Source organism: Anoplolepis gracilipes, chromosome 9 (assembly GCF_047496725.1).
Source record: "Anoplolepis gracilipes chromosome 9, ASM4749672v1, whole genome shotgun sequence".
Classification (NCBI taxonomy): domain Eukaryota; kingdom Metazoa; phylum Arthropoda; class Insecta; order Hymenoptera; family Formicidae; genus Anoplolepis; species Anoplolepis gracilipes.
Genome location: NC_132978.1, coordinates 6,706,325 through 6,734,076, shown reverse-complemented (window position 1 = coordinate 6,734,076; position 27,752 = coordinate 6,706,325). Strand labels below are relative to the sequence as shown.

Sequence of the window (27,752 nt, the reverse complement as noted above, 5' to 3'; positions counted from 1 at the left end):
ATATATATATATATATATATGTATATATCATTCACCTCTTTCTCTCGCTCGCTCGCTCTCTCGCTTACAATAATAAATCTCGCTGCGAATGCTTCGCGCACCAACGCGCCCTTTTTCCCCTCTCGCTCTTTTTGCATTTCAGTATATTCAAGCAACCATCCGAGAGAGGAAGAGAGAATCTCTACAATGCCGTCTGGTTGCAAGCACCATTGGTTGGTATTGTCGATGATCGACCGCAAAAGGATGACTTTCGCAATCTTACTTCTTGTCCGCCCTTGCTCGCTTCACGAAAGAGTAAGAACGGTCAACAATGTATCGGCTACGAACGTCCTCCCTCCCGAAAAGAAGAAAGTTTTATTCGATCGAATTCTTCCTCTTTCTTTCTTTCTTTTTTCTTCTTCTTTTTTTTTTTTTTTTTTTTTTTATTATTGCGAGACGATTGTTATATAGAATTGATTTTTCCACAACAATCAATCAGGCGTGGCACGAGTTGGTACGCGCGGCATTCAAAACGTCCATACTCTCTCTTAAAGATTTAATTACCACAAAGGTATACACACCATTTTCAGATTTACAACATTGCCCTAAAAACACAGCCATACTAAGCCAAATACTTTTTGGGTTTTGTCGTTTACACGATTACTTCACATTCTTTTCTTTACTATATATATATATATATATAGTAAAATCATTTATTTAAATCTACACTCGATTACCGTTCCTTTTGCTAGCAATCCTCGCTAATTTCTCGCTATTGTTTAATAAAAAAAAAAACGAAAGAAAGAAAAAGAAGGAAAGGAAAAGAGAAAACTGCATACACAATGCGCTCACGATTCACCGTTTAATTCTTCGAGATCTTAGCAGCTCCTAAATAACGACAAGCAAGTCCAATCCATGAAAGAAAAAAAAGCAGGAAAATTTTAATTTTTTTTTTTACAAATGTGTAAAGCGTGAATTATTCGAAACGCGCTTTTCTCCTCCTGTGAAACGTAATCTACGAGAAAGAATGTGTCCTGATATCGAGTTTTTATCGCTTCATCGAGACTTGGAGTGCTCAAAAACAAAAAGCAAGTTCAAATCGTGTCGCAGTGTGCGTTGCAATCTACGAGATATCAATATTCATCGAATGCGACAAGACGGATAAGCGATATATCGAGCACTTAATGAATTTTAAAGGATCCGATTGCCTATATCGATACGTCAAAAAAATGTAATTACGCTCAATCAAGGTCGACCGCTGACCTTAATTGAGTTTTGATCGTGTTCTCTTTTTTTTTCTATTCTTATTTCATTAATCCACGAGAGTTAAATTAAAAAAGGAACACGATCAAAGAGCTGCTGAGAGTTCAAACGAGAATTCGTAGCGCATCTATGTACAATTTCGAATGTACATGTAAAGACGTGTGCGCGCGCACGCGCGCGTGTGTGTATGTGTGTATCGCGTATGTGTGCATTTTTCGATGGAGCTAGTTTATAGTATCGATGACATTTCTTTTATTCATAATTGTATGGCGAGATTGTATCTTGAAAATCGAAAACACAATCGTCCTCACGATCGTTATAAAATTTCATTCTTACGTCAGCTTCATGTCTATGTATGCGTTTTGCATGTGTATGTGTGTATGTGTATTTAATCTTTCTTTGCTTCCGTTTACGTTTTTTTTTTTAAATTATCAGTTGGCTTAATTTTACACGATAGCTACATTATACAAAGTATGTACTTCAAAAATATCCGACGCCACGGATCTTTTGAACAACATATTCACGCACATTCCACGTTATTATTAGGTCATTTTAAATAGGATTGGCAAAGAAAAAGATGGAAAGGAGGAAGGGACGCAGGGATCTGGAGAGAGGAGGAGCTTACACTTAGAGCTTCGCTATGATACAACACTGGCATAGTTATGTAATGTGATTCGGTGTATGTTTTGTACGCGGGTTATTTGCCAACCCGTGTGTAGTAATAACGCGTGTGTGAATTCCTCTCTCATTCTATGCAAATATTACAATATATCTATGTATGAATTGATCATAGTAAGAGACTAACATTAATAATAATAATAATAATATATTATAATTATATAATAATAATAATAATAATAATAATAATAATAATAATTAATAGATATTCGGCAGGTAAATTAATAATGTCGTTATTGTAATAATAACCTAATATTTACAAAGTTTTCACGTTTGAGGGCCCGGTATCGAATACGCATTCTCATAGTTACATTTTGATTGAACTGTACACATGCTTATGGACCCTCAACTGGAAAAAGACTTCATTCTTCTTTCTTTCATCAAAATTAACGCGTTTTTATATAAATCCTCCCGCGCACACTAGCAGCCTGTTGTGAATTTCTATTTTTTGGTTGCATCAACATTAATTCGCCTTTGCTGATTCTCTCAACAGGAGCAACGACTAATGAGCAGATTCCTGTCCAGAGAATCATCGTCATTCAGTACGACTAACGATTTAGTCAGCACTCGAGAAAATGTAGACTCTCTCGCGCTAATTTTCATAAAATTTCACGGCGCTAAAATACAACCTTTTCGGCGGCGCTTAAGTGGAGATATCATCTTAATAACAAATTTTCTCTCCTTAAAACGAATATATTACTTACATACGATCTAGTATAGAATAATTGCATACAATTATACCGTACTAATTATAATCTAATAGTATTTGAACTATTAATTATTAATTAACGTTAAATATACACAACATATATATATATATATATATATATATATATATATATATATATATGTATATATATTTGTACGATTTCACTCATCCTGCATGAGCAGTAGCGAGGAAGAGTGGTAGTATCGAAGGGGCTCCGGATGGTACGAGGGGGAAATATGTAATAATAGTCTCTCGATAATTTCGCTTTAGTCTTTCGTTACTGGCTCAGATAGACTTAAAATCGTTTTCATCCTTGGTCAAAAGAAAGAGAGAGAGAGAGAGTTTAGAAAAATCGGTAAAACGACGAGTTTTCTCCCTCGAAAGGATAAAAACAGAAATAATTTTGAGTCTATTTGAGCCATGCCGAGTAACATGGAAAAGCACCAACGTCGCGTTGTCTCTCTTTTCTCTCGATATCTCATAACTGTTTTATAAAGTTTACGTGATAATTGAAGCAAATATATTTTATGTGTATAGAATAACACAACATAATCGTCATTTATTTTTAATTATTAAATTAAAAATTTTCCTTTTTGTCCTTTAATTATCTCATGTAAATAGCATTTTTTTAAAGAAAAACAATTAAAAAATAAATTAAAATCTAATATAAAATTTTATTCTGAAATATGTACAAAAAATTTTGCTATAAGTCAAAGTTGATCCAAGATCCGTCGTGTGGTAGAAGATTAAAAGATGATAATAGCGGCGTTTGAATGTAATCGTCTACATCGCGCGATTTATAAATAATAACAAAACATTTGGGATATGATCAGGTCGCTAGATAATTAATTCTAATGCTGTTTCGTGCGCATACAGATAGAAACTGAAAGAGACAGTCTGACATGTGCTGCGTCGAGTTTTCATTGAGCGATTGAGTCACGTGTTTAAACTTGGAATCAGGAACGGAACAGAACGAGTTTCCAATTTTACGATCCTTGACACTATATACTAGATGCTCGGGTCGCGCGCAAGTATTTTCTTTTTCGATCTTCTATATTATTTTTTCAATTAAATAAAAATAAAATGAGAAAATTAATAACAATTATGTTATACTATTTTATACACATAAATTATTTGCTTCAATTATCACGTAAACTTTATAAAACAGTATTAAAATATGAGTCAGGAATGACCCGGCATCTGCCGGCGAAGAGTTAAGGGAATCACTTACATAATCGACCGATGTGATCGTCCGTAACAGTCACTACAACCCCTCGACGAACTTGGAGAGTTGGTCCTGCGGCGTCATCGGCGTCACTTCATTAGCGTCCGCGCCACCGTTCGTAGGCGCTGGCGCCGGTGAAGGATGATGAGGCATAGCAGCGGGATGGCCAGTAGGCGCACCAGGGCCACCGCTCAACTGCGAGAGCATCATCTCGCTAGGACCGCCACCGAGCTCATGTGCCGGCGAATGCGTAGGCGTGCTGTGAGGTGGATGGTGATGCGGCGACGGCACGGGACCCGATCGCGGCGATGGTACCGGCTGATTACGAGGAGAGGGAACAGGTCGTGGCGAAGGATTGGGCTGTGGAGAACGGATAGGCGGTGGCGAACGGACTGATTGCATCAGCTGTTGCTGCACGGAGATCCCCGGCGGCCCCATGACGCCTTGCGGCGAGGGCACAGGCGGTGGAGTGGGTTTCAGACCCGGCTGACCGTAGCCTTGTTCGTTGAAACCGCCATAACCTGGGAAGTTGGGCAAGTGTTGGTGTCGAAAAGTGATGCGTATTGGAGCCTCCCCGTTCTCTAAGTAATTACGAGGGATCGTGTGATTACCAAGAAGCGACGGCCGTATGGGTCGTTGTTGACCATACGGCGGCGCTGGTGGTTGAGTAAACGGCTGTTGTTGCTGCTGCTGTTGCTGCTGCTGCTGCTGCTGTTGTTGTTGTTGTTGCTGCTGCTGCTGCTGCTGCTGGGCCGCCTGTTGTTGTCTCTGTTGCATCGCTAGCATCTGCTGCTTGTACCACTGCGCCTGTTGCACCGGCTGTTGCTGTTGCGCCTGCGTTAGCATTGTTTGTATCTGCAGCCTGCCTTGCTGCTGCTGCTGTTGTTGTGGCTGTGGTTGTTGTTGTTGTTGCTGCTGCGATTGTTGCTGTTGAGACATCATATGCTGCAAACCAGGTTGTTGTTGAGGTTGATTAGGAGCCAATGGACCGCCGACTCCTCCGCCATGTTGACCAGGTTGTTGCTGATGAACAAGCGCCTTTTTATTAAGAAGATTATATGGTAGATTATATGGTAAATGTTATGGTAGATTAAATGCACATAATAATATATAAATATTTATTTTTCTTTTTTTAAAAGATAGAGTTACCCGTTGTTTAATAAAGGCAGCCATCAACGGCGGGTTGCTTTTGAGTATATGAAGTATTTGGTTCTGTTGCTCGGGCGTGTGCGGACTTCTAAGGGTCTGCATCAACTGATGCAGAGCCTGCTTATGCATATTACCCGCCTGCGAACCAATCACACTCGGTTGCCGCGGCATTTGTGCACTCATTGCCATCCCTGGTTGAGCTTGATGTTGCTGTTGCTGTTGCATCAGCTGCTGTGGAGTCTGTTGTCGCGCCAAGTTAGGATTTTGTTGCATTACCGTGTTCGATTGGTACCTGCTAAGAAAAGAATGTGTGCAAAAGTTGAAAGATGCATTCCTCGTTTGACAGAATCTATTAGTCAAACTCAATAATGCTGCAAATTTTGCAAGCAAAAATATCATAAATAAACTTATATAATATATACCTTGCTGTCCACTGATCCATCGGAATGAGATGAGTGCCGGGATTCGACATCTGGACCGGTAACGGCCGTTGCATTTGCGGTGGTGGCATTACGCCGCCCGTTTGACCACCAACACCAACGCCAACGCCGACACCAACGCCGCTACCCGGTGTCACTTTGCCACTGTAATTACCGACGTGTGGTGCTTGTTGTCTCGCAGCCTCCTCTTGCACCTGCTTCACTACTTGCAATACATGAGCGGGAGGCGTTTGCGTACCCGGCTTCAAGCCGATGCCTGGTTGATGCGGTGACGGTAAATTTGAAGTGCTGACACCAGGCTTCATCGCGACTCCGGTTGGCATGACGACATTTGAAGTCTGCTGACCGGCCTGCATTCCTGCAGCTGCGCTTGGTCTCGTATTCATCACAGCCATTCGTCTCCTATAAATAAAAGTAAACATAAGACTCTAAATATAATAAACAAAGTATACAAAGACTTAAGGAGCAAGTAAACTTAAATATAAATAAGTAAATATAAAGTTAAATTTAAAAACTAAATAGACGCGAAATTTAATACGTTACAAAATAAAAATTCTAGCAAGATTTGCAAAGTCAATGACAGAATTTACAAGAATGTACTTCTAATTTAATTGAATAGATGTGTGCTACAATGATTACTTCTAAAGGCATGACAACAAAATATTAAGTTTAAAAAAATTTTTCCTCTACATATTTTGTTATTTTTAAAAAATATTTTAGCGTGATACTTTTGCACTGTTTATAATAAAACATTATGAAAAAATAAAATATTTAAAATTATTAAAAGTTTGTAAAGCTTGATTATGATTGAAGTACAAATAAATACATTTTGTTTTTATGAGTGTTTTTAACAATTGTATAATAAATATATACTAAAAATTGTTTGGCTCAAACTTTTGCATCGCACCGAATTATTATTTCCATTTTATTTATTATTGTTCACTCGGCTTATTATTGTCAATATTTTCCAGTATGATATCCAAATTCTACGATTTACCAAAAATATCTAATATTGCATTAGAGTCATATTGTACCTCAGTAATTGCGCTTGTTGTAATCGTTGTTGCAGCTGCTGCTGCTTTATCTTGTGTTTAATGTTGGAGCAGAATGGAACGAGACACTTGGCCTCTTGGCAGTGTTTCGCGTGATAACAACACAGCGCGATCAGTTGCTTACAAATCGGGCAACCGCCGTTAGTCTTTCTCTTGCAATTCTTCGTGTGCATCACTACTCGTTTCATTTTACAACAACTGGGCAAACGGCAGTTAGCATCTCTGCACTGGCAGGCGTGCACCAATGATTGAATGCACCTCTGTATCGATAGTTTCCTGGCTTCCTGAATTACGAAAAAGAGAAAATATATGAACGTAATAGATTTATTGTAATAGCAACATATTTGTAGAATAAGCTCGTAAATTACTTGTGGATTCGTTTGTTTGGCATCGGCCGGCGATGATCCATCATCCAAATCAAAGCCAAGTTTCTCCATGGGATGCGGATGACCGTCTTTATCTTTACAACTTACACATAAATCAAAATCCTGTAAAATAGAGTTAGAGTAAGCACATGAAAGTTTAACACTAGTAGTATCGAGCGGTCCTTTTTGACTGTTTCCATTTTTTAGATTAATTAAGAGATACACTATTTCTTGTGTAAAAGATAAAATTTTATGATTTTATCAATCATTTAATAAAGAAAATAATTGATGAAAAATTATAAAATTTCAGATTCCTCTCTTTTACACCAAAAATAAGTTATTAATCTAAAAAATAGAAAAACCCGCTCGGTACTTCTAGTGTTAAATAAAAGTAAGGTTAACAATTATTTAAAATAAATAACTAAATAAAAAAAAGGTTCAAAGAGCAATGCAAACAAATGAAGATTAAGATTTAAAAATTAAATATGCGAGAACTTTAATCATTATCTAAGACCTAAGAAAACAAAAGATTTTACGAAAAATATAAAAAAGCGCAAATAATAAACGTTTCTATCCTTGTCTAAATTCTCATCAATGTCAAAAGCTAATATAATTATAATAAACAGTGAGAGATAAAACAAATAATCGCATGTAATAAGATCCGGATATATAAAAATTAATAGACTACAAACGAAAAAAATAAAATATACAAAGGTAGCAGCGCATATGCATACGTAATAATATAGTTATTTCCGTAAAAACAAAGATACTCCGAAAGCAAGTGACAATTAAGTTCGATTATCCACCATAGAGTTTTTCCAAGAAAACTTGCGGCAAGAATTAAAGTGTTGTCTAAAAATTAAGTTTAAAATTGGTAGAACCAAAAGTTCTACGTTAATATTAAAACGCGGACTCACTATCGGAGGATCATATAAAATTCGAAAGCAAATCGATCAACCGAGTGATATCTCGGTGACGCGCAGACATATGATGAAAAGAAAAAAAATATATGGAATGAAAAACCAAAATATTTAAAACTTTCTTAAGAGTGATTTTGTTGCTCTACAGATTTAATTCTAAATTAAGACGTCCATGCAATTAATTCTATAAATGTTATTTAAACACAAATATGGGAGCAAGACTTTATGTACTTTTAAGAACGATTTTAAGTTGTGTAGTCTCGTGTAGGAGACACAAATCAGATTTCTTAATAACCGAGTTAAATCTTTCTGATAACAATTTAATATATTTAATTTTTAATTATTAAATATATTATTAATCTTTAATTTAATTTTTAAATATTAATCTCTTCATTTGTTTGCATTGCTCCTAGAATCCCTTCATTTAGTTAATTATTTTTTGAGCCTTATTTTTGAATCCAAAATAAATATAATCTACTACGTACGTCACAAACTGTACAATGGTATCTAGTCTCCACATGACTTTTGCAGTTATTACAAGTGTAAACAAACTTGTCTTGGCCTTGATTATGCAATTCATACAACATGGACATGGAACTGAATTTCGCTCTTCTCAGCGATGAAAATTCGTAATGCCTCTCTCTGGCCATCGTTAAAAATGCATCACGACCATCCATCAAATCGCAATTGATAACAGGATCGGGATCTTGGATCGGCTAAAAATATTTAAGTAAAAGATTAATAATTATCACATGTAAGAGAAAAAACTTTTGGTCTCAAAATATATAATAAAAAATTAACTTACTGCCAAACTAGCCGCACTTTGAGCACTATGCAACCTTATTACAAAGAATACTTCCTTATGCTTTTCCATGGTTGCAAAGATTTTTGCGGAAAGATCATTACCAGTCTGAGGAGTATTCGATTTTTTGCTATTTTTTCTTTGATTTGCTTTGGACTTGTTGGATTTCTTTGCCTTTTTCTGACCCTTCTTTTTACCGTCCGGAGTTTCTGAGTCTTCAGACAGTGAAAATATCTAAAAAGGGAAAAGCAACATAAAATATATAAGACAAGGAAAAATATACGTTACTGATATAAATAACTATATGTTACTGGAGAATATAAATGGAGAAAATAAGTAGAGGAAATCTTTCACAACTTACCGCGTTTGCTGCCGCAGCAGCAGCTTCGGCTGCTTCGGCCTGCTTGCGCTTTTCTTCCTCTTCCTGATCTAATTCTTTAATACTTTCTTCCAGCACATTGGGCCAAAAGTCACCTTCAAAGTATGGCAAATCCGCCGCGGATGAAAGTCTATCTTCCATGGCTTGTTTCAAAATGTCCTGCACACAAAAGTTTCTCATTTGTATATTTTTTTCTCAATGTGGGTAAATAATAAAAAATATTTAGCAGAAAAAATGTCGTCTACAAATCCTGTGTTCATTATTCTTAATAACAAGAACACTAGCTTATCCAGCAGACATTTATTTAAGTCTCATTTGACTCCAATATGATACTGCAACACTTATTGGAAACACAGGAGACTATATCTTGAAAAGTAAAACATGTTTTTAACCGACCTTATAATCAAGTACGATTCTCTCGACCATTCCCTTGTCCAACATTTTCTTATACCACTCTTGTAATCTTTTAGGCTTTGGTATTTTCTGTTCTACAGGATGGCAGTGAAAGATGTAATCGTCCCCTTCGGAAGGTGGACATGCCCAAATGTGAGCCATAGTATATCTACAAAAATATTCCATTGTATTTTTTAAATATAAAATCATATTCTAGATATTAAAGATAACATCTACAGATGATCAGATAATCAATACCAATACAAAATATTGTATCAATGTATATTTTATCCAGTCAACATAAATAAATTTTTTCTTTAAACTTACCCAAGCTGCTTTGCATAGTCGAGATATCCAAGAAGAATCTCATGATACACAGCCGTACGAAATTGTCTAGGCCGGAAGAAGTGGACAGAATCTAAATACGCGATATAAACCCGTCTCGTATTCGGTGGCGTGCATTCGCTCCCGTATTCTTGCACGTGCATACCGAAAAAACAGACGTCTGTACCATCGACCTCTTCAAATGCAAATAACGCTTTCGCGCGATAAGGGAATTCGCCAGGCATGTCACCATTTTCGACGAATCTACTTCGCATACCAGGTTTGACCTCGACTACCTTGTCACTGGACGCAACTACTCTGATTGCGACTTCACCGGCACCCGCTTCCTTCTTCTTCAGGAAATTATTCACGCGCGTCTCTATATACGTGCCGAGCTTCGTTACGGGCAATCGTTTAGCGTTAAACTTATTCTCTTTGCGTTTCTGTCCCTTCTTCTTTAAGCAATTATCACAGGTAAATCTGTGTGAAAAGAAGAGTAACTTTTTAAAGTAATGTACGAGATAGTGTTTTTTTTTTAGAATTAAAATACGAATAGTAAATGAAATATTAATTTTATTTAATTGCAAAATTTAAATTTTTTAATTCTTTCAATTTTTTCAAAAGGAAATTGAAACTTTTTATTATTGTTATTTACCCTAACGGCCAGATTGTTTCCATGTGGAGTACACAAATTTGATGTACCCTCCTACCACAGTCTGTGCAGGTTACAAAAGGTTCCAATTCTAAATGGTCGTTCTTCATCTCCTGGAACTGTTCCTTCTTGATGGCACTATGGAAGAGAAAGATAGAAATGTCATATGTAAACTGGAATAACACATTAACAAACTACATCTATGAACTTTTCATATACTTACGTTTGAGGTTGCGTTGGATCGTCTCCTAACGTCACTGTGTCACCAGGAATGTCGTTGAAACATTTCTGACAGAAGGTGTATCTGTCGGAAAGAAGACCAATTCCCTTTAGACTGCTATTACATCCGCATCGTGCGTGTGTTTTATCACATGAACAACGATGAACGACGACCAATTTACTCGGTGTATCCAATTTCGGCAAGTGTTTATATATATATATTCGATTTTTCGCAATAACACATGCATGCAAATGGTATTGCCAATTGTTTCATTTCCGATTTCAGTTTCGTTTCAAAAAATCGTAGGAAGATCGTTCGTTTTTTTTTTTTTTTTTTTTTTTTTTTTCAATTAGCATTTTCCAAGTATCAAGTTTTTCGCAGCAGTAGAGTCGGAAAGAAGCAAGGGCGCAGGCAACACAAGAAGTAAGCGGCAAACAAGGATTTATGTGCGCGTGCGCAGCCCATGGGCGAAGGTAACATACAAAGAAGAGAATAGTGCCAATGTTAGACGCGTATCTCAAACTGTATGTCATTTTTTAAAATTTTTATCGCATATACCAAAAGGGATATGTAAAACTAAACATATCCAAAAATCAATAAAATTTCATGATATAATTTTTCTAATTTACTTTAAACCTACAATTATGATGACTCTCAATAGAATACATATCCCTTAAATATATGCGTAATTCATGTACAAACTTTAAGTGTAAGTCAAATATAAAAAAATTGATATAAGTAAACTGTATATAAATTATAATAAAAAAAAAAATAAATAAAAATGTAGGTCAGGGGACTGACCTGCTTTTGCATGTGTTTTCAAAAGCAGGTTAATTAATCCACCAATTTAATCTAGCGTATTTAATGACAAGGCACTTGAATAAAAAATGCCTATACAACACAAATACGCGAAATATGCAAAAAAAAATTATACTACTCTTTAAATATAAATAAAATCACTATTTAATAAAATTAGAATTACTAATTTACTGAGCATCTTGAATATTATGAACGTGTCCTCATCATGTGCACACAATTCAAATTTAGAATTAAAAAAGCAATATTTAAAATATTATTTCTCACATAATTAATGTATCTGATTTAATCAAGTAATGTTACTAAATTTTATTTATATAATTTTAGCATTATATAAATTGTTACTAAATTTTTAATAATATTACTAATTTTAATTTAATTTATTAATACAATTAATAGAATTTTAATTTAAATTTAAAATATTTTAAATATTGATATGTTTAATACATTTAACATTAACATTTTCAAATAACATCCCTATCTTATATATTAAGTGAATTCTACAGATTGATTAATTCAAACATGTATTACAGAGTATACTGACCTGTTTTGATACGAATAATACTTTGCATCTCTGGGTATTGTACAAAGTTGTTTGCCATAGCAGCAGAGCACCTGTGGGTTGAATGTATATTTCCTGCCGCAACAGTATCCCAAAGCCTGCATCACAGGATCTATCTCTTGTTCAAATACTTCCGAGAGCTGTATTTAATGAAAAAAAAAAGACAAGATCCAGTGTGAATTATACATAAATATATAAAATATAAAAAGTATATTTTTTATAGTATACTATCATTGGATACACGTTACCTTAGTACAGTATCTATAGACTCGAGAAGTTTTGCGATTATAGAGCCAGGCATTGTCGAACATCATCCACACATCATCGACGTACTCCCACGGATCGCTGTATTTCTCCGTATCAAGTTTCTTTTTGATCGTCGACAAATCCATCGGTTTCTTCACGATGGTTGGATAATCCGGTATACCTAATGCTTGAGGATCCACGGGTTGTCGGAATGGTATGGATTCGGGATCTTGTCGATACAGTTTCTCCAATGTCGGCATCAGAGCCTGACGTAACTCGTCGGGCTTGAACAAACACTTCTTCTTGTCGGTGGACGTGCCACTCGGTTGAATCGGTTCCGGTACCATGGGTTTAATGTCAGAAGTGGTTGCGTCCTGACTGGAGATGGGAGTCATGCTCTCTTCCTTGATACCAGTAGATTCTTCCTTCACGGTTGCTTCATTCGAGCCTTCCTCCATCGGCTCTGTCTTAATCTCAGTCTTGATGGTAATCTCATTGTTCACACTTTTGCCACCATCCATCCTGTGATTCTGCGGCTCCTCCGGCTCCTGCTTGATTTCCATCTTTATAGTCTCGTCCTTGATGGAATCCAGCTTGCCTTTGTTGTTATTCATCGGTGGACTGGGAGAATTGTTACGATCCAACGCTGCTGTAATAGCAGCCATCTGTGAGGACATGGACGTGCTGCGCGGGGTGTTCAACGCAGCCCGTTCCTGCGAGGTCATACCTTTGCCAAGACCCGCGAGACCGGCGGGGGACGGCGTCGGGCCTGAATGGGGCGGTGTCTGGTTTGACGCGGACGAGACTGTCTGATTCGGTGTCATTAGCGACGGTACAAGCGGCGTATTTGGTGTGGAGGTGGTCGATTGAGGTCCGTTCGTCGTACCCGTTGTCGTTGCGGACACGCCGCTTGTTGGGCTCGGTCCGCTGGATGCAGGTGGTGGTATTGTTTGCGGCGTTGATGTAGCGATACCGTTATCACTGGGTGTGGAAGCCGACAATGGTCGAGTGGGGAACTGCTGATTTGGTTGCTGTTGTTGCGTGCTTGGTTGTTGCATACCGCTGAATGGTGATGGTGCTTGCGGGATCGATGTTGCCGGAGTACCAACTTGATTCGGGGTGCTCGTTGGTTGTGGCTGTTGCTGCTGCTGTTGATTCTGCTGCTGCTGTTGTTGTTGTTGTTGCGCCGCCTGAGCCTGAGCTTGCGCTAGGGCTCTGACTTTCATCAAGTCGGGAAACTGATGCTGATTTTGAATAGGAGAGCTATTAGGTAAACCGGAAGCTGTACCGTTAGACGTCGGAAATTGACTAGTCGTTGCATTATTAGATGCAGTGGTAGTTGTGAGGTTAGCTTGAGACATTTGAGGTCCAAATGGACTAAGTCCGGGATTCGGCACCATATTAGCGTTGGATGTGGACTGTCCATTTGGACTGGGACCAGGAGGACCGACTAGGATTCCTTGTTGCTGTTGTTGTATCTGCTGCTGAGCTTGTACTTGCTGTTGTTGTTGTTGTTGTTGAACCTGCTGTTGTTGCTGCTGAGCCTGCTGTTGTTGTTGAGGAAATTGCATTCTGTTATGCTGCTGAATGGCCATTGCAGGTATCGTTCCCAACTGACTCATACTGGGTGAGTGACTTCGTAAAGTAGGTGGTACCGTTCCGACAGGTTTCGATGTCCCTGGTATAACAGTCCCTACATTTGAAGGTGCGCACGGCCTTAATCCAGGACCGGATGTACCCGCTGGTTGTGGTTGTTGTTGCTGTTGTTGCGCTTGCAATTGTTGCTCTTTCCGTTTCTGTCGTTTTTCGTCTATTTTTCGCATATTCGAGAAATAAAATATATTTCTCATAAATAACATGTCTAGGTCTTAAAAAAATAAATAAAAAAAATAAACAAAAAAAAATAAATAAAACAAAAAAGAAATTAATTAAATAAAAAAAGTAAAATTATTAATTAATAAAATGTAAATTATATTAAATAAAAAAAAATAAATTTAAAAAATTTATTTATTAAAAAATTGACAAAACATATATCAAATTAAAAAGCGCAAGTACCTATGCGATTTTAAGAATAATGAAAAAAATTCGAAAATTGTTTTTAAGTATTTTTAAGAAAAAAAAATTTAATAAAATTGTAAAATTTCTAACTTACCAAGTTCTTTCTGAATCTTGTAAATCTTTTCGGCTAGCAAGTGATAATACTCTGATCGCGAGTTAGCCATTTCATACATATCACCTTCTACTTTTCTCGCGTAGGCGACCAAATTGTGCATTCGTTTGTCGAGCATAGCTTGAGGATCAGGAGTTGGAAATATTGCTTGAACCCTGAAAAAAGAAATAATGATGTTATGATAGGAGAAAAATCATCACGAGGAAAATGAAAATATGCATTATGTAATGAAACTTTTCCTAACAGTTTATGAACAAGATGATTCCTGAGATCTGGAGTGACAGACATATGCCATTCCTTTGTTCCTTGCACTGGCGTCGCTGTAACTTGACCCGACTGAAGACCTCCTGGAAGCTGCAGATTAGCTAATCTATTCTCTCCACCTATTACGCCGGGTTGTCCAGACTCGTTTAGTCCAAATAATGTTTGCATGTTGACGGATTGCTGTATGTTGGCGGCGGCTGCCGCCGCAGCGGACGTTGGTCCGGTTGTCGGTACTGTCTGATTACCGGCTACTCCAACTGTACTAGGATCGGAATTTAAAGGAAGAGATACGTTCGGAGCGACCACTTGTTGTTGTCCAGCACCAACTACAGACTGTCCCGGTGCAGCTGAAACAACATGGATGCCCATCGCATATTTCTTTTCACACGAAAATTAATCATATATTTTATTTTTGAAGAGAATCTAACACACACGCACGCACGCACGCACGCACGCACGCACGCACGCACGCACGCACGCACGCACGCACGCACGCACGCACGCACGCACGCATATTATATATTCGAATATATATATATACACAGGGTGTCCGATAGCTCGCGCAAAACTTTTTAAGGGAAGGTAGAGAGTGTTATTCTGAACAAAAAAGTCCTGTATCATTTTGCGATTTGCGCAATAATTATTAAACTATTAATTAAAAACGCTCAGCGAACGATATTATATATATATATATATATATATACACAAAGTGTCCGGTAATAATCGCCCTACCTCTCTAGGACTAATAGAGCAGGTGAAACTGAACATAAAAGTTCTCTACCATTTTGCGATTTGTGCAATAATTATTAAAATATTAATTAAAAACGCCCAGCGTATGAGCGCGCGCCGTATATAGCACTCAGTATACGCTGAGCGTTTTTAATTAATATTTTAATAATTATCGCACAAATCGCAAAATGGTAGAGGACTTTTATGTTCAGTTTGACCTGCTCTATTAGTCCTAGAGAGGTAGGGCGATTATTACCGGACACTGTGTGTATGTATATATATATATATATATATATATATATGTAATATTCGTTCGCTGAGCGTTTTTAATTAATAGTTTAATAATTATTGCGCAAATCGCAAAATGAAACAGGACTTTTCTGTTAAGAAAAAAAATTTCTTTACCTTCTCTTAAAAAGTTTTGCGCGAGCTATCGGACACCCTATATATATACATTCATATAACATATACATATAAATTTAATAAAATATTTCACTATACAAATATTCTATGGAAGATATTTGCAAACAATAATTTAATGAGGAAATATTTAAGTTATCAAAGTGACATATATTTTATCAATCAATAGTACTTTAGTATAGAATGTTTCATTAACTTGTGTCTCTTCAGCCACATTAAAATCAAAACATACAAATTTACATATAAAATGTTTTGAAAAATTTATATATAATGACTTGTTGATTGTCTGTTAATAATTGTTTTCGTTTCTTTTTCATCTTATATACACGTCACATTCTTATTGCACTTTTACAGTCCTATTATTAACAATATCCTCTAGTATTATTTGATTCAATTCTAATATTGTCAAATTTAAAATTTTAAAATAATGTCTGTCAATAAAATAAAATTAAATGTTAAATTTGATGATAAATTATATTTACAAAGTAAATGGTCTAGCTTACCAATAATATTAATATATAAAAGAATCTTAAAATAATAATTTTCAGATATATAATAAATTGTTTTTCAAACATTTAAACTGAATAACACATGGATGACATCTTATATATTTATATTATCATTTACACTGGCACATTGTTAAAACAGTCTTAAATAATCAGGTTTATATGTATACTTACTAGTGATAATATGCATATATTAAAAAACAGTTTAGACTTAAGTTTTTTTAGCTAATATGTTGAGTAATGGGAAGTACATTTAGTTCAAAGTATTTATGTCCTCCATAATGTTGAAACCTTTTTCTTGCTATTTTATAAAAATGGTTTCAGAAATTAATTTTTTATAATAATGAAGTGTATAATCCAATATTTCAATATTTTCCCAATCTATACGATTTTGTCCTAATTTATGTTGTAAAATAATCATTAATTTTGTTCTCAACTGTCTCTTTGTTCCTAAAATTATTTTTATATAAAACAGCAAAAAAACGACTTATACTAAATATAGCTAAACATTATGGAAAATATAAATTCTTTGAATCAAATGTATTTCCAGTGTTGTGCAAGGTACAGGTACTTCAAATGTACCTTAAATATACCTAGTTACAGGTACTTTTATTTTTCAACAAAATTTTAGAATAGGCAATTATGATTTCACGTATCCACACATATAATATTTAGTATGTAGCACTCTCTAAAAATGAATCAGTGTACATACATTGATTGTCAGTGACTACTGGTACATATATGGCTACTTGAAAATAATTTCATACTGATTAAACTGCTATTTGAAATAATAATTATAACACTGATAAGTCACAATAGTGTAATAATAACTGATTATCACTGTATAACTACTATTTACAAATAGCCATAAGTATATCAGAAGTCACTGATAATCAGTATATATACATCGATTCATTTTTAGAGAGTTATTATATGTATATATTTTGTATGTACATACATAAATATTCTTTGCAAGTTATTTAACTTGAATTGAATTAATTGAAGATATATCTGGTATAAAACCAATATCAAGACGTATCTTTCAAAATCATTTATTGCACAAGATAAAATCTGACATGATAACAGTTTTCAAAGAACAATCTTTGTATTACAGCAGCTATTTGGAACGCCAATGATATGGAGTGTCATAATGAATCCTAAACGGATGTTGTCTGTCATTCTATTGATGAGAATTTAAATTAAAGTAGCTCGCAATGCCTGATTATCCAAATTTAAAAAAATCATATATCCAATTATAAAAAAAATTTATATGAAATATAATTTTTACCGAGCTTTGCGCCTATTGAACATGCATTTAGTGCAAAAAAAGTATCATCCAAAAAGTAATTAAAATGTACTACATATAGGTATCAATACATAAGAAATTGTATTTAGGTATAGGTATAGATACCAAAGAAAAGAAGTACCTCGGTACAGTAACTAGGTACGTAAATTTTTACAGTATTTAGGTACAAGTACCTAAGTACTGCACAATACTGTGTGTTTCCCATTATTCGACATGATTGTTAAAAAAAACTTGCTAAAGTTAAACTGTCTCTTAACGCATGTGTATTATCTATCATTAAATAATATATGAAACTGATTAAGACTATTTTTACAATGTGCCAGCATAAATGATAATATAAACATATAAGACGTCATCCATTTGGTGTTTGATTCGGACATTTGAAAAAACAATTTATATCTAAACTAATGACGATTATTTTACATATTAGTATTATTGATAAGCCAGACCATTAATTTTGTAAATTTATCATGTAATTTGTCATCAAATTTAACATTTAATTTTATTTTATTTACATGTCATGTTTAAATTTTAAATTTGATAATATTGGAATTGAATTGAATAATACCTGAGGATACTGTTAACATGATTATAAAGGTATAATAAAAGCATGACATGTATATAAGAAAAAAAGGCGAAACGTTCACTAAGAATCAATTAATTAGTTTAACAATAAGTCAAACATCATATAAGTTAAGTTTTTAAATTTTGATTTTAAAATGGCTGAGGAAACACAAGTTAGTGTTGAAATGTTTCCCACTAATGTAATATTGATTGAAAAAATATATGTCACTTTCACAAAATCTATATCATTTTGAACCAAATATTTCATTAAATTATTGCTTGTAAAAAAACCTTTAGAATATTTGTATAGTTTTAATGAAGCGAGGTAATTTATATTTATTATTAAAGCTATTATATTTATTTTTAAAATATTTCATGTTAGAAAGAAATATCCAAACTGACAAACTCTCTTAATAGAATATCATACGACTCACTTTGTGTTTGAGGTTGCGTTGCTAATCTAACATTGCCCAATGTACCTGGGGGACCCGCCATGCCAGGCGCTGGCATTCTAACGCCTCTACCAACGCCTTGGCCAGGTAAGAGTCCTGGTGTTGTTGTCGGACATTGAATCCCTAAAGCATCATAAGCCCTTCTCATCTCGGATGGACTTGGATTTGGCTGATTATTTGGTTGAATTGCAGGAGCTAATAAAAGAGATATATAATATGATCAGTAAAAAAATTGCTACGCAAGAAATATATGTGTTATCTTTATAAAAGAAAATTTTTCTAAATTACCTTGAACAGTATTAGTCCTGTTTTTATTCGCTTGTTTTATCGGTAAACAGACTGGACAGTCACTTCGATTGCAGTGTTTCCAATGACTGATAATCTGTCTGGACATACTACAGTGAGGTACAGTGCAATTTTTGCCAGCTTGACAACTCGTCATGTGATTCAGGACATTCTTCATTGTTTTACAATCTGGTAAGGTACATTGTCGCATCTCGCCATTCGCTTGATTTTCGCGACGTTGACATTTATGCGCATGTAAAAGTAGTACCAATTGCTGCTGAATAAGTCTACATTTTTCAGGATCAGGTGTCGATTTCGCTGTTCCTGGGGATATCAGATAGAAAAAGAGATCTTGGTAAAGATATACCAAGTTCACATTTAGCGAATGTTTACTAAGAATAACCATAATATAATAAAGAAAAATATAAACTTACCCGCTTGAGTCGGTACAGACATTTGTCCTTGAGCACCTTGCTGTGGACCTGGTTGTCCTGCAGTTGATGCTCCTGACTGAGGTTGAGCGGGGCTCGGCGCGGGTGGTTGTGCCTGTTGTGCTGCCGTGCCACCTTCTTGACCTACAACGTTCGTAGTACCAATAGGACCAGCCGTTGCAGTGAATCTGCTGGCGGCTGCTGCTGCTGCTTGCATAGCCGTCATGTTTGTACCTACGGCTTTCTGTTGCGGCTTGACAGCTACGAGATTTACGCATACAGTTACTTTCGATTCTAATCTATCAATATTTACATAACCTGTACGTTATAAATTCTATTTCTCTATATCTACTTCTATTTCTATTTACCAATTTCATTTCTTCGTACGCGTAAAGCGAGAGAAGATATATTATATATACCATAACTGTATGGGCTTGATGCACTTATTTGTCCCATGTTCGGTAAACTCGTCATGTTAGGAGGAGCCTGCATTCTGGGACCGCTTTGATTGGGAGCGACGATGCCAACTTGATGAACTTGCTGGTGGGGACTCTGTCCTCTCGCCGGACCGACCATATGCGCTTGTTGTTGCTGCTGCATCGCCGCCACGGCTCTTGTGTTCATCATGCCGGGACCGTTTTGCATTGGCGTGACTCCGTGAGGCCCGCTAGGATGATGTATCGCTTGAGTATTAGGACCCATCATGGTTACCTGCAAGAAATTATTCTTCGTTAGTCAAATATCTTTTATCGGATTTTAAGTTTTATCACAACATTTAATAATATATACAAGTCCACGTACTGTATTTAAAGGTTTGTTCAAACTGTTGGTTACTATCAAGCTTCCTCCGGCCATTCCTCCCATATTGTTGTTCCCGGTAGCAGTACTAGTCATCACTAATCCGGAATTCATGCCACCCGGCATCGACATTGCGGGGTTACTTCCGGCCATACTCATGGACGATTGCAGACCGCCCATCGAATTTGCGATGGACATTTGATTATTTGCCAATGAACTGGCTATGCTGCTCGGCAGATTACCGAGACTCACGACCATTTGCGGATCGACTACTCCCTTGGAGACAGACACGTTCGGTGGCGATTGCATATTTGGACTTTTATTGCCTAGCGTGCCAGCAGCCATCACCAAAGAATTTGCCACCAGATTCTTGTTGCCCTGTTCAACGATTGTTTATAAAGTATAATGCATCATCGATGGACGAAACTAAAGTTTCTAAATATAATGTAAATGTAATAACTAACATATACCTGTTGTTGAATGAGATGATGAGAAAGTTGTTGCTGTTGCTGTACATGTTGTCTGAGTTCTGAATCGAGAGCACCATTTTGCTGCCCTGGACCAGGACCGGTTGCCGGTGGCTTGGTGCTCTCGGTCGTGGAACCCCAAGATCCAGATGACAGCAAATCATCAGGAAGATCGTTTTCAAGATCAAACATTTCTGTGTTTGAAATGTAATCTGAGAATAAATGAGAAAAAATAAATTAAAAATTACAATTTGGATCTATTGTATTTTCATTGTGATAATGGTACTGGCTATTCAGAAAAGTACATCTTTGATTATACTTATCCAAATTAAGTATATCATCTTCCCATTTTCTTGTATTTTAATTTTACTTTAGTATTATTTTAATACTTTTTTTTACTTTTAGTTTTAATTGTTGCATATTAAAAAAAAAAGTTATAGTAATTTTTTATAACTATTTTAGCGAAACTTGACAAGAATACATAATGTAAGTGTACTTTTTTTCTGAAATGACCAGTTTATAGATTAAAATGATTATAATGAGTATGATATAAGTACCGCAGATACCAAGAAATCATTAGTAATTTTACAAAGGTAAGATTTTAGCGCCGTCACCATAGCTTTTAGCATCAAAATTTTAGCAGAGATCAATATATATTTTTGATATTATATAAGTATATATATTACGTATATATATATCATTATGTGCATAATGTATGTACTGAATCTCTATATATATATATATGCATATATTACTGCATGTATATAGAGATGTACAGTAAAAAAAAAGTGTTTAATTTCGTTTCTACGATATATTATACAAGAAACACTCTTCTAATATACTATTAACATCTTTTAAAAATGTTTTACATAACATTTATTAGCAAATAAAATTCTTAAAACTTACTTATCTATTCACGACTGACCATACATTGACGGAGAAAAAAAGGGTGTACATATATATATTATATATTATATATATATATGTGTATTTATATATATATATATATTATGTAGGAAAATACAAATGCAGAAAAATCCTATATTAAAAAGAAAACAAAAAAATACAGAAAATTGTATACATGGATATAAACAAACATGAAAAATAAGACATGAGACATACACTGCATGAGCATAACGTAAAGGAGCCTTATTCTACAGCAGAATGAAAATTTTCGGCACAATAAATTAGTGCTAAACTAAACAAGCAACCAGCGAAGCTACCTGATGGCAAACTTTATAGAAGAGAGTCATGCGAAGAAATCAGTCACTCTAGAAAATATCTGTTCAAGCGAATCATATTCTTGACGCTATGTATTATAACAGAGCGCCTATTTTTCTTCTCATCCTAAAATTAATAAAAGAAAATATTTCGAGACTTGCATAAAAAGAAAAAAATTGTGTTTGTGCAAGCAGTTTTTTTCATTCTATTACGTTTTTAATTATCTGTAAGAAATTTCATTTTGATATATAGACATCTCAAACTCCCCCCTCCCCCTCATGCCCTTAACTCAACTATTTTATTTTATTACTTGTATTATAAACTTTTTACGTTAAAAGTATAGTGTGTACATATATATATATGCATATATATGCAATTTTAATACTTAATTTCACCTTTGCAATTTTTCTGCAAGAGTCCACGAAGCTCCGCGCGTGTGTGTCGCATGTCTATGTTATGTTATGTTTGATTCACATTATACATAAATGTCTCACGATGTTCATTAGAAAAAGAGGGGAACTGGCTTATATTTGAATCTTATGTACCTTTAACAACACCAATCCAATTTTTCTCCATTGCTATGTAAAGTGAATCAGTCCGTGTTCAAAGTAAGACAAGTTTACATATCCACATATTGCTGCTTTAATGCTCTGCCATATTTTCAAAGATAAATTATACCGTGACATCCATTTCTTTCAATTTTCTTCTCTAAATGTAGACAATAAAGACTAAAGTTAATGAACCATAGTGACAATATGCCAAAACTACCACGCATCTCTGAGAAAGTACCGCAACTGGAAGATGTATCAATTTCACTGAAAACTAGAGACTGAGACGAGTAAACTTTACGAAAAAAAAGTATGGTATCACTATGTGAGATGATTGGACGGATAAACGGATTTTACACAGTGCTAAATTTAATGTTTTTGAATCTTTCGCTTTTGATCTGATAATGATATTTACTTCTTTTCTGGATGGTAGTATGGTTGTTCCAGTGTTGTTGCAGCTGATGCTGTTGCAGATGTAGTTGTTGCGATGGGCCCTGTATTTGTTGCATGTTACCACTGCCACCTCCCCCGTAGTTCGTATAAGCATGGTGCATCATTAAAGACGCCATACCCACTACGTATATCACAGTTTTTTGTTTAATTTAGAATGAAGGAGAAAATTGTTTAGGCTTCTTTTTTTGGATTACGGTATCTAAGTGATAGAAACAGTTTGAGAAGCAGTTTTCGATAATCGTCAATTCGATCAATTTTTTTTCCTTTTTTCTTTTTCTTTTTTTTGAATACACGGCCATAAACTTTATTCGACTTTTGACGATTGTGAAAACTTGGAGCAAACTGTTTCTGCGACTTAGTACCCTCGCAATAAGCAATTTTGATACTCTACATATTATATCTGTTGTGAGTATAAAATGTAATTATAGTCAATATAATGTAGCATTATGTGCATTATTTTCAAAGTTTGGAAACTGTTAAGAGATGATTAAAATGTGTTCAGAGAGAAAAAAAAAATAAATAGTAAAAAGATCTATTACAGCGCATTATTCATGCGAGCGAAATGTAATCTTTAACATTAAAATGTCATGCATCCTCATGCACTCTCTTTCTACCAGATCACAACTATGTTTAAATCTAAATACTAGAAAAAATGTACAGAATTGTTTATATATGGTATATATTGGTATATAATACACTCGATTTAAAAACAGAAGAAAAAGATGGCATAAGTGCAGTAAGACGGAGGAAATAACAGACACTTATTCTTAAAACATGAACATCTAATATTTGCACATTGTACACATTGAAATAATCTCTGAACAAAATTCGACACGCTGCGTGTAAATTGTTACACAAAATATTAAAAAAAAAAAGTCAAATCTTGATATCTCTGAATCTTTTATATCCCCGTTCGCGTATAAGGGTTAAAAATTATTCTTGCTTCACGTTACAAAAATATATTATACAGAACCATTATCTCTGAATTATAATTCCTTAAAAAAAATAAATAAATAAATAAATAAATAAATAAAATCGTTGAGAAAAAAATGTATTCTCGGATGAAAAAATCAATTTCAACTTTTGCGTCTTCCCGATCCGCGCGCGCCGGGCGTCTTGACGGATGCAAGATCGCAGGGAGACTCGCGACTCGCGAGCGGCGAGCGCGCGAAGACACTCGGCACTCGGCGTCACCTCGCCGTACCTACATCTCGCGTGCCGTATAGTAATTTTGCTTAGAGGGTTGCGACGACTGGCGCGTCAAAGATAGATAAAGCGGATTGAACCGATGGCGCGATTCCGCTACTGCAACACGAGAGAAGACCAGCCGCGAAAATCGTAAAGTGCACCGATCAGACGGTTAGGAAGGAGGAGGAGGAGGAGGAGAAGGGGGGGTCCTTTTTTTTCTCCGCCGTGGGTGCACGCGAAAGAAAAAGCTTGTCCTTCGAGGGAGTAAGGTTAGTCACGGGAGTTGTTCTCGGTGGAAGGAACGGTAAGAACTCGGATTATAGAGAGAAGGAAATCGCGAGGAAAAGAGGGATGGGAGAGGGAGGGGGATGAGCAAAAGTCGCTAAGACGAAATATCGAGATGCCTACATCTATTACTTTTGGTTGAAGATCACTCACCCGTCGTATCCGAGGGCCCCTGGAACGGATCGAGCTTCGGCCGCTTCGGCGGAGGGCCGTCCACCAGGTGGTCGGCCATGGCTCCTCCGCGGGCCTGTTATCTTTCTTCCGTAATAAACCTAACCTCTTCCTCTTCCACCTCAAGCACTCCGCTTTCCGATCTCTGTCAATCAGCAGCGGCGCATAAAAGCAAAACTCGGCGCTCGGCAGCGAGCCACCTCGTTGGTTCTCTTACTAGAAGACCGCCGTCCTCGTCGGCCCCGTCGACGCTGCTGTCGCTGTTGCTGTCGTTATCAACTCTACACTCGTAATCGTCGTCAATAATAGCGCTGCCGTCTCTTCCCTACCGCCGATGAAGCCGCATAACAAGTTCACCGAGCCGCAATCGTATTCGCGAGCATAACAATAACAATGGGAACCGCGGCGCGTGAAGCGTCCCCGTGTAACATACCGCGGTGCACGGTCAACCATTGGGCATCGTAGGGATTTGGGGTACGTCGAACCCCGGCGCTCGGAGTCCGCACGCACGCACGCACGCACGCACGTAAGCGGGAACACACACTACGAGAAGACGGCGACCCGAGCGAATAAATGTCTGCTGCTGCTGCTGCTGCTACTACTACTATTCGCTCTTTCTCTCTATCTCTTTCTACCTCTCTTTCTCTCTCTCTCTCTCTTTCTGTCTCTCCCTCACTCTCTCTTTCTCTCTATACGAGACGATGAGACGGCTGCCGTACCGCGTCGCTGGCGGGACGGCAGATGACCGCGACCGCGACCGCGACGACGGCGACAACCACCACGACGAACGGTGACGACACGACACGACACCGAGTCTGGACGACGAGTCGCTCCGATCGCCAGAGGATGAATGAGCGCGCAACGTCGCGACTGTCTCCCGTCTCGTGTCTCGTCTCGCTTCGATACGAGTGGAGTCGCGAGTCGCGAGAACGAACGATCCGATCTCGCGCGGGATCGGACTGCTGCCGCTGATATATCCGTCACACTGTATCTACTATCGTGAAAATACACAATCGCGGTATATACGTGCTCTTCGTAGACGACTCGTCAAACGACTGGCTGCGCGCACGGCGCTAGCTCACGGCGACGATGTCGCTCCCGAGGCCCTCTGGCACCATCTTCTTCTCCTCCTCTTCCTCCTCTTCTATCTCGCCTCGGCACACTGCGACACACACGGGGCGCGCGAACGATCAGCGGGAATCAACGTTTATGTCCCCGTACATTTGCACGCGATCCAAGGACGCGGACGCGTACGCGCGTATCGGCACTGGGACGATCAACGCGCGCTCGCCACAGAAATTCGCTCGGGAAACGCGATCCACCGTACCGCACGAGTCTCGGCTAACGTTGGCTAACGTAAAATGGCGGACGCTGTTGACGACTTTTTCTACGCTTGTCAGAATATGACCGACTCGGCGACAACGGCCGTGAGTCTAGACGTCGCTGGTCGCGCCCCTCATTGGCCGACTGCGGTCACGTGACTGTCGGTGAGACACGCGCGATTGGACGAGCGGGGGCGGTAGGAACGCCGCGGTTGCTCTCACGGAGGAACCGCTTGCACCAAAGCGCCTCCAAGGTGGACCGCGAGCCGCTTATTTCCGTGGCGCCGTTTTTATCATGGCGTCGATTAGACGTCGACGATTCGCGTCTAATCGACACGAGAAACGGCTCGGATCTACGATAAGTCTTTCTCGACAAGTGATCTAACGTGATCTCGTGTGATTTCCGGATCTGGTGTCTCCTATGGATCTCGATTTACGCTCTTAGGGATCGTGCGTACTGTGTCCCGTAGACGAGACATACGTATTTCAGAAAAGCAGAGTGACGCGAAATTATACAAAATCATAGACTGCTATCAAATTCATTTAAGACGACGTGTGAATAGATTTTTCTATACTTTACACTCTTTTCAAAAAGTAATCTTCTAGAAAGAAATTTAGGAGATTCATAATTACATTGTTAATTACATTACATTGCATATATATGTCATGCTAAAGTATTTATCCTTTTCCAGTCTACACATTGCATGTATTTCTAATAAGTGCCAAATCGTCTTGATCATCTTGATCTGATTTATATATTAAATTATATATCCTGTAATTTAAATTTTACAATTTTACCATATCTATATTATTTGTTTTTGATCGCTATTGAAGAATATTCTTCTGTTATTTTAGAAAAGAATAGGAGCTTCAAATTTTATATATATATGTACATATATATAAATTATAATTTATAAGAGATTTACATTACATTCTAAAAATGATATAACTTTATCAAATTAACTCTTAATACAATATTTATAATCAATGTATAACACAAATATGATATATAACATATAATTTCTAAAACTGTCATTGTAAACATTTTAAGCAAATATGTGTTTATTTTTTACTATGTATTCTTTATTAATATTAATTATTATTAATATTACAAAATTACAAACTTTATCAATATTACAAAAGTTATCGCATCAATCTTTATTATATGCTTAGCAGAATATATAAAATTATATACATAATTAATATTACAATTAGTACAATATGTACATATAATAAATCAAGCTAATTATAATCCACAATAAAATTGTCATAGAAATATGTCTCGGTTCTATACTGAAATAAATCATGTCACTTATCGCATCTACCAAAAATCTGTAAGAACATGACTGATAAAAATTATTAATTAGTAAATATTTTTAGGTTATTCTTTGATGAAAAATCTTTTTACAATTACATTAACATAGTACATACATTGCCTTTTTTCATTTGCTATCTCAATACATATGCATATAGCAAAAAAAAAAAAAAAAAAAAAAAAAATTAAAGTATATTGAATAGTTTCATTATATATATATATAACAAAATACAATATATATATATGTAAAATATCACACACATTAAAGTAACTATTAAATTGAAATATTAAATACATTTTAAAATAGAATATTAGAAAATAGATGAAGCAATTTTTAATTTTTTTAATGAATACTATGTATTAATACATATACAGATATATGTATATATTCGTTTATATATGAAAATAATTTCCAAAATTTTTTTGCATTATGTCATATTTGTGTACAGAGTATCATCGCAAAAAGTAGATTGTGCGGTGTGTATGTATGACACGCGCCATGTTTTTTCTTTTTTTTTTTTTTTTTTTTTTTTTTAATCTCGAATTTCGCCGCCGCCATACATCATATCGTCCCTACGGGACACTATTCACGGGTGTTCTCTCCAAATTAACACGAGCTACGAAAAGACTAACGCGAGCGGTGGGATAGAGTGGTAATTTCTCGAATTTTCGAGTAAGCGCCA

General features: G+C 36.4%; 1 protein-coding gene across 18 annotated transcripts; it reads right to left on the bottom strand.

Moving 5' to 3' along the window:
• Window positions 1–376: 376 nt before the first annotated feature.
• Window positions 377–25,829, bottom strand: LOC140669806 (histone lysine acetyltransferase CREBBP). 18 transcript variants are annotated; one of them, XM_072899943.1, is made up of 25 exons: window positions 24,415–25,829; window positions 22,751–22,909; window positions 20,564–20,778; window positions 20,103–20,477; window positions 19,721–20,012; window positions 19,305–19,562; window positions 18,874–19,221; window positions 18,568–18,780; window positions 14,589–14,955; window positions 14,327–14,499; window positions 12,177–14,041; window positions 11,911–12,068; window positions 10,554–10,667; window positions 10,334–10,468; window positions 9,682–10,158; window positions 9,358–9,523; window positions 8,944–9,120; window positions 8,586–8,816; window positions 8,266–8,496; window positions 6,864–6,983; window positions 6,478–6,779; window positions 5,426–5,845; window positions 5,004–5,298; window positions 4,466–4,892; window positions 377–4,375 (listed from the first exon to the last, which is right to left on the bottom strand). In XM_072899943.1, exons 1-25 carry the CDS (start codon window positions 24,491–24,493, stop codon window positions 3,894–3,896), a joined length of 8,079 nt encoding a protein of 2,692 aa, XP_072756044.1. In that variant the 5' UTR covers window positions 24,494–25,829; the 3' UTR covers window positions 377–3,893. The 18 variants fall into 18 exon arrangements, with proteins under 18 accessions (XP_072756044.1, XP_072756050.1, XP_072756049.1 ...); XM_072899949.1 differs by having other exon boundaries at window positions 10,554–10,664; window positions 20,570–20,778; window positions 24,415–25,828; XM_072899948.1 differs by having other exon boundaries at window positions 12,177–13,984; window positions 20,570–20,778; window positions 24,415–25,828.
• Between the last annotated feature and the right edge of the window lie 1,923 nt (window positions 25,830–27,752).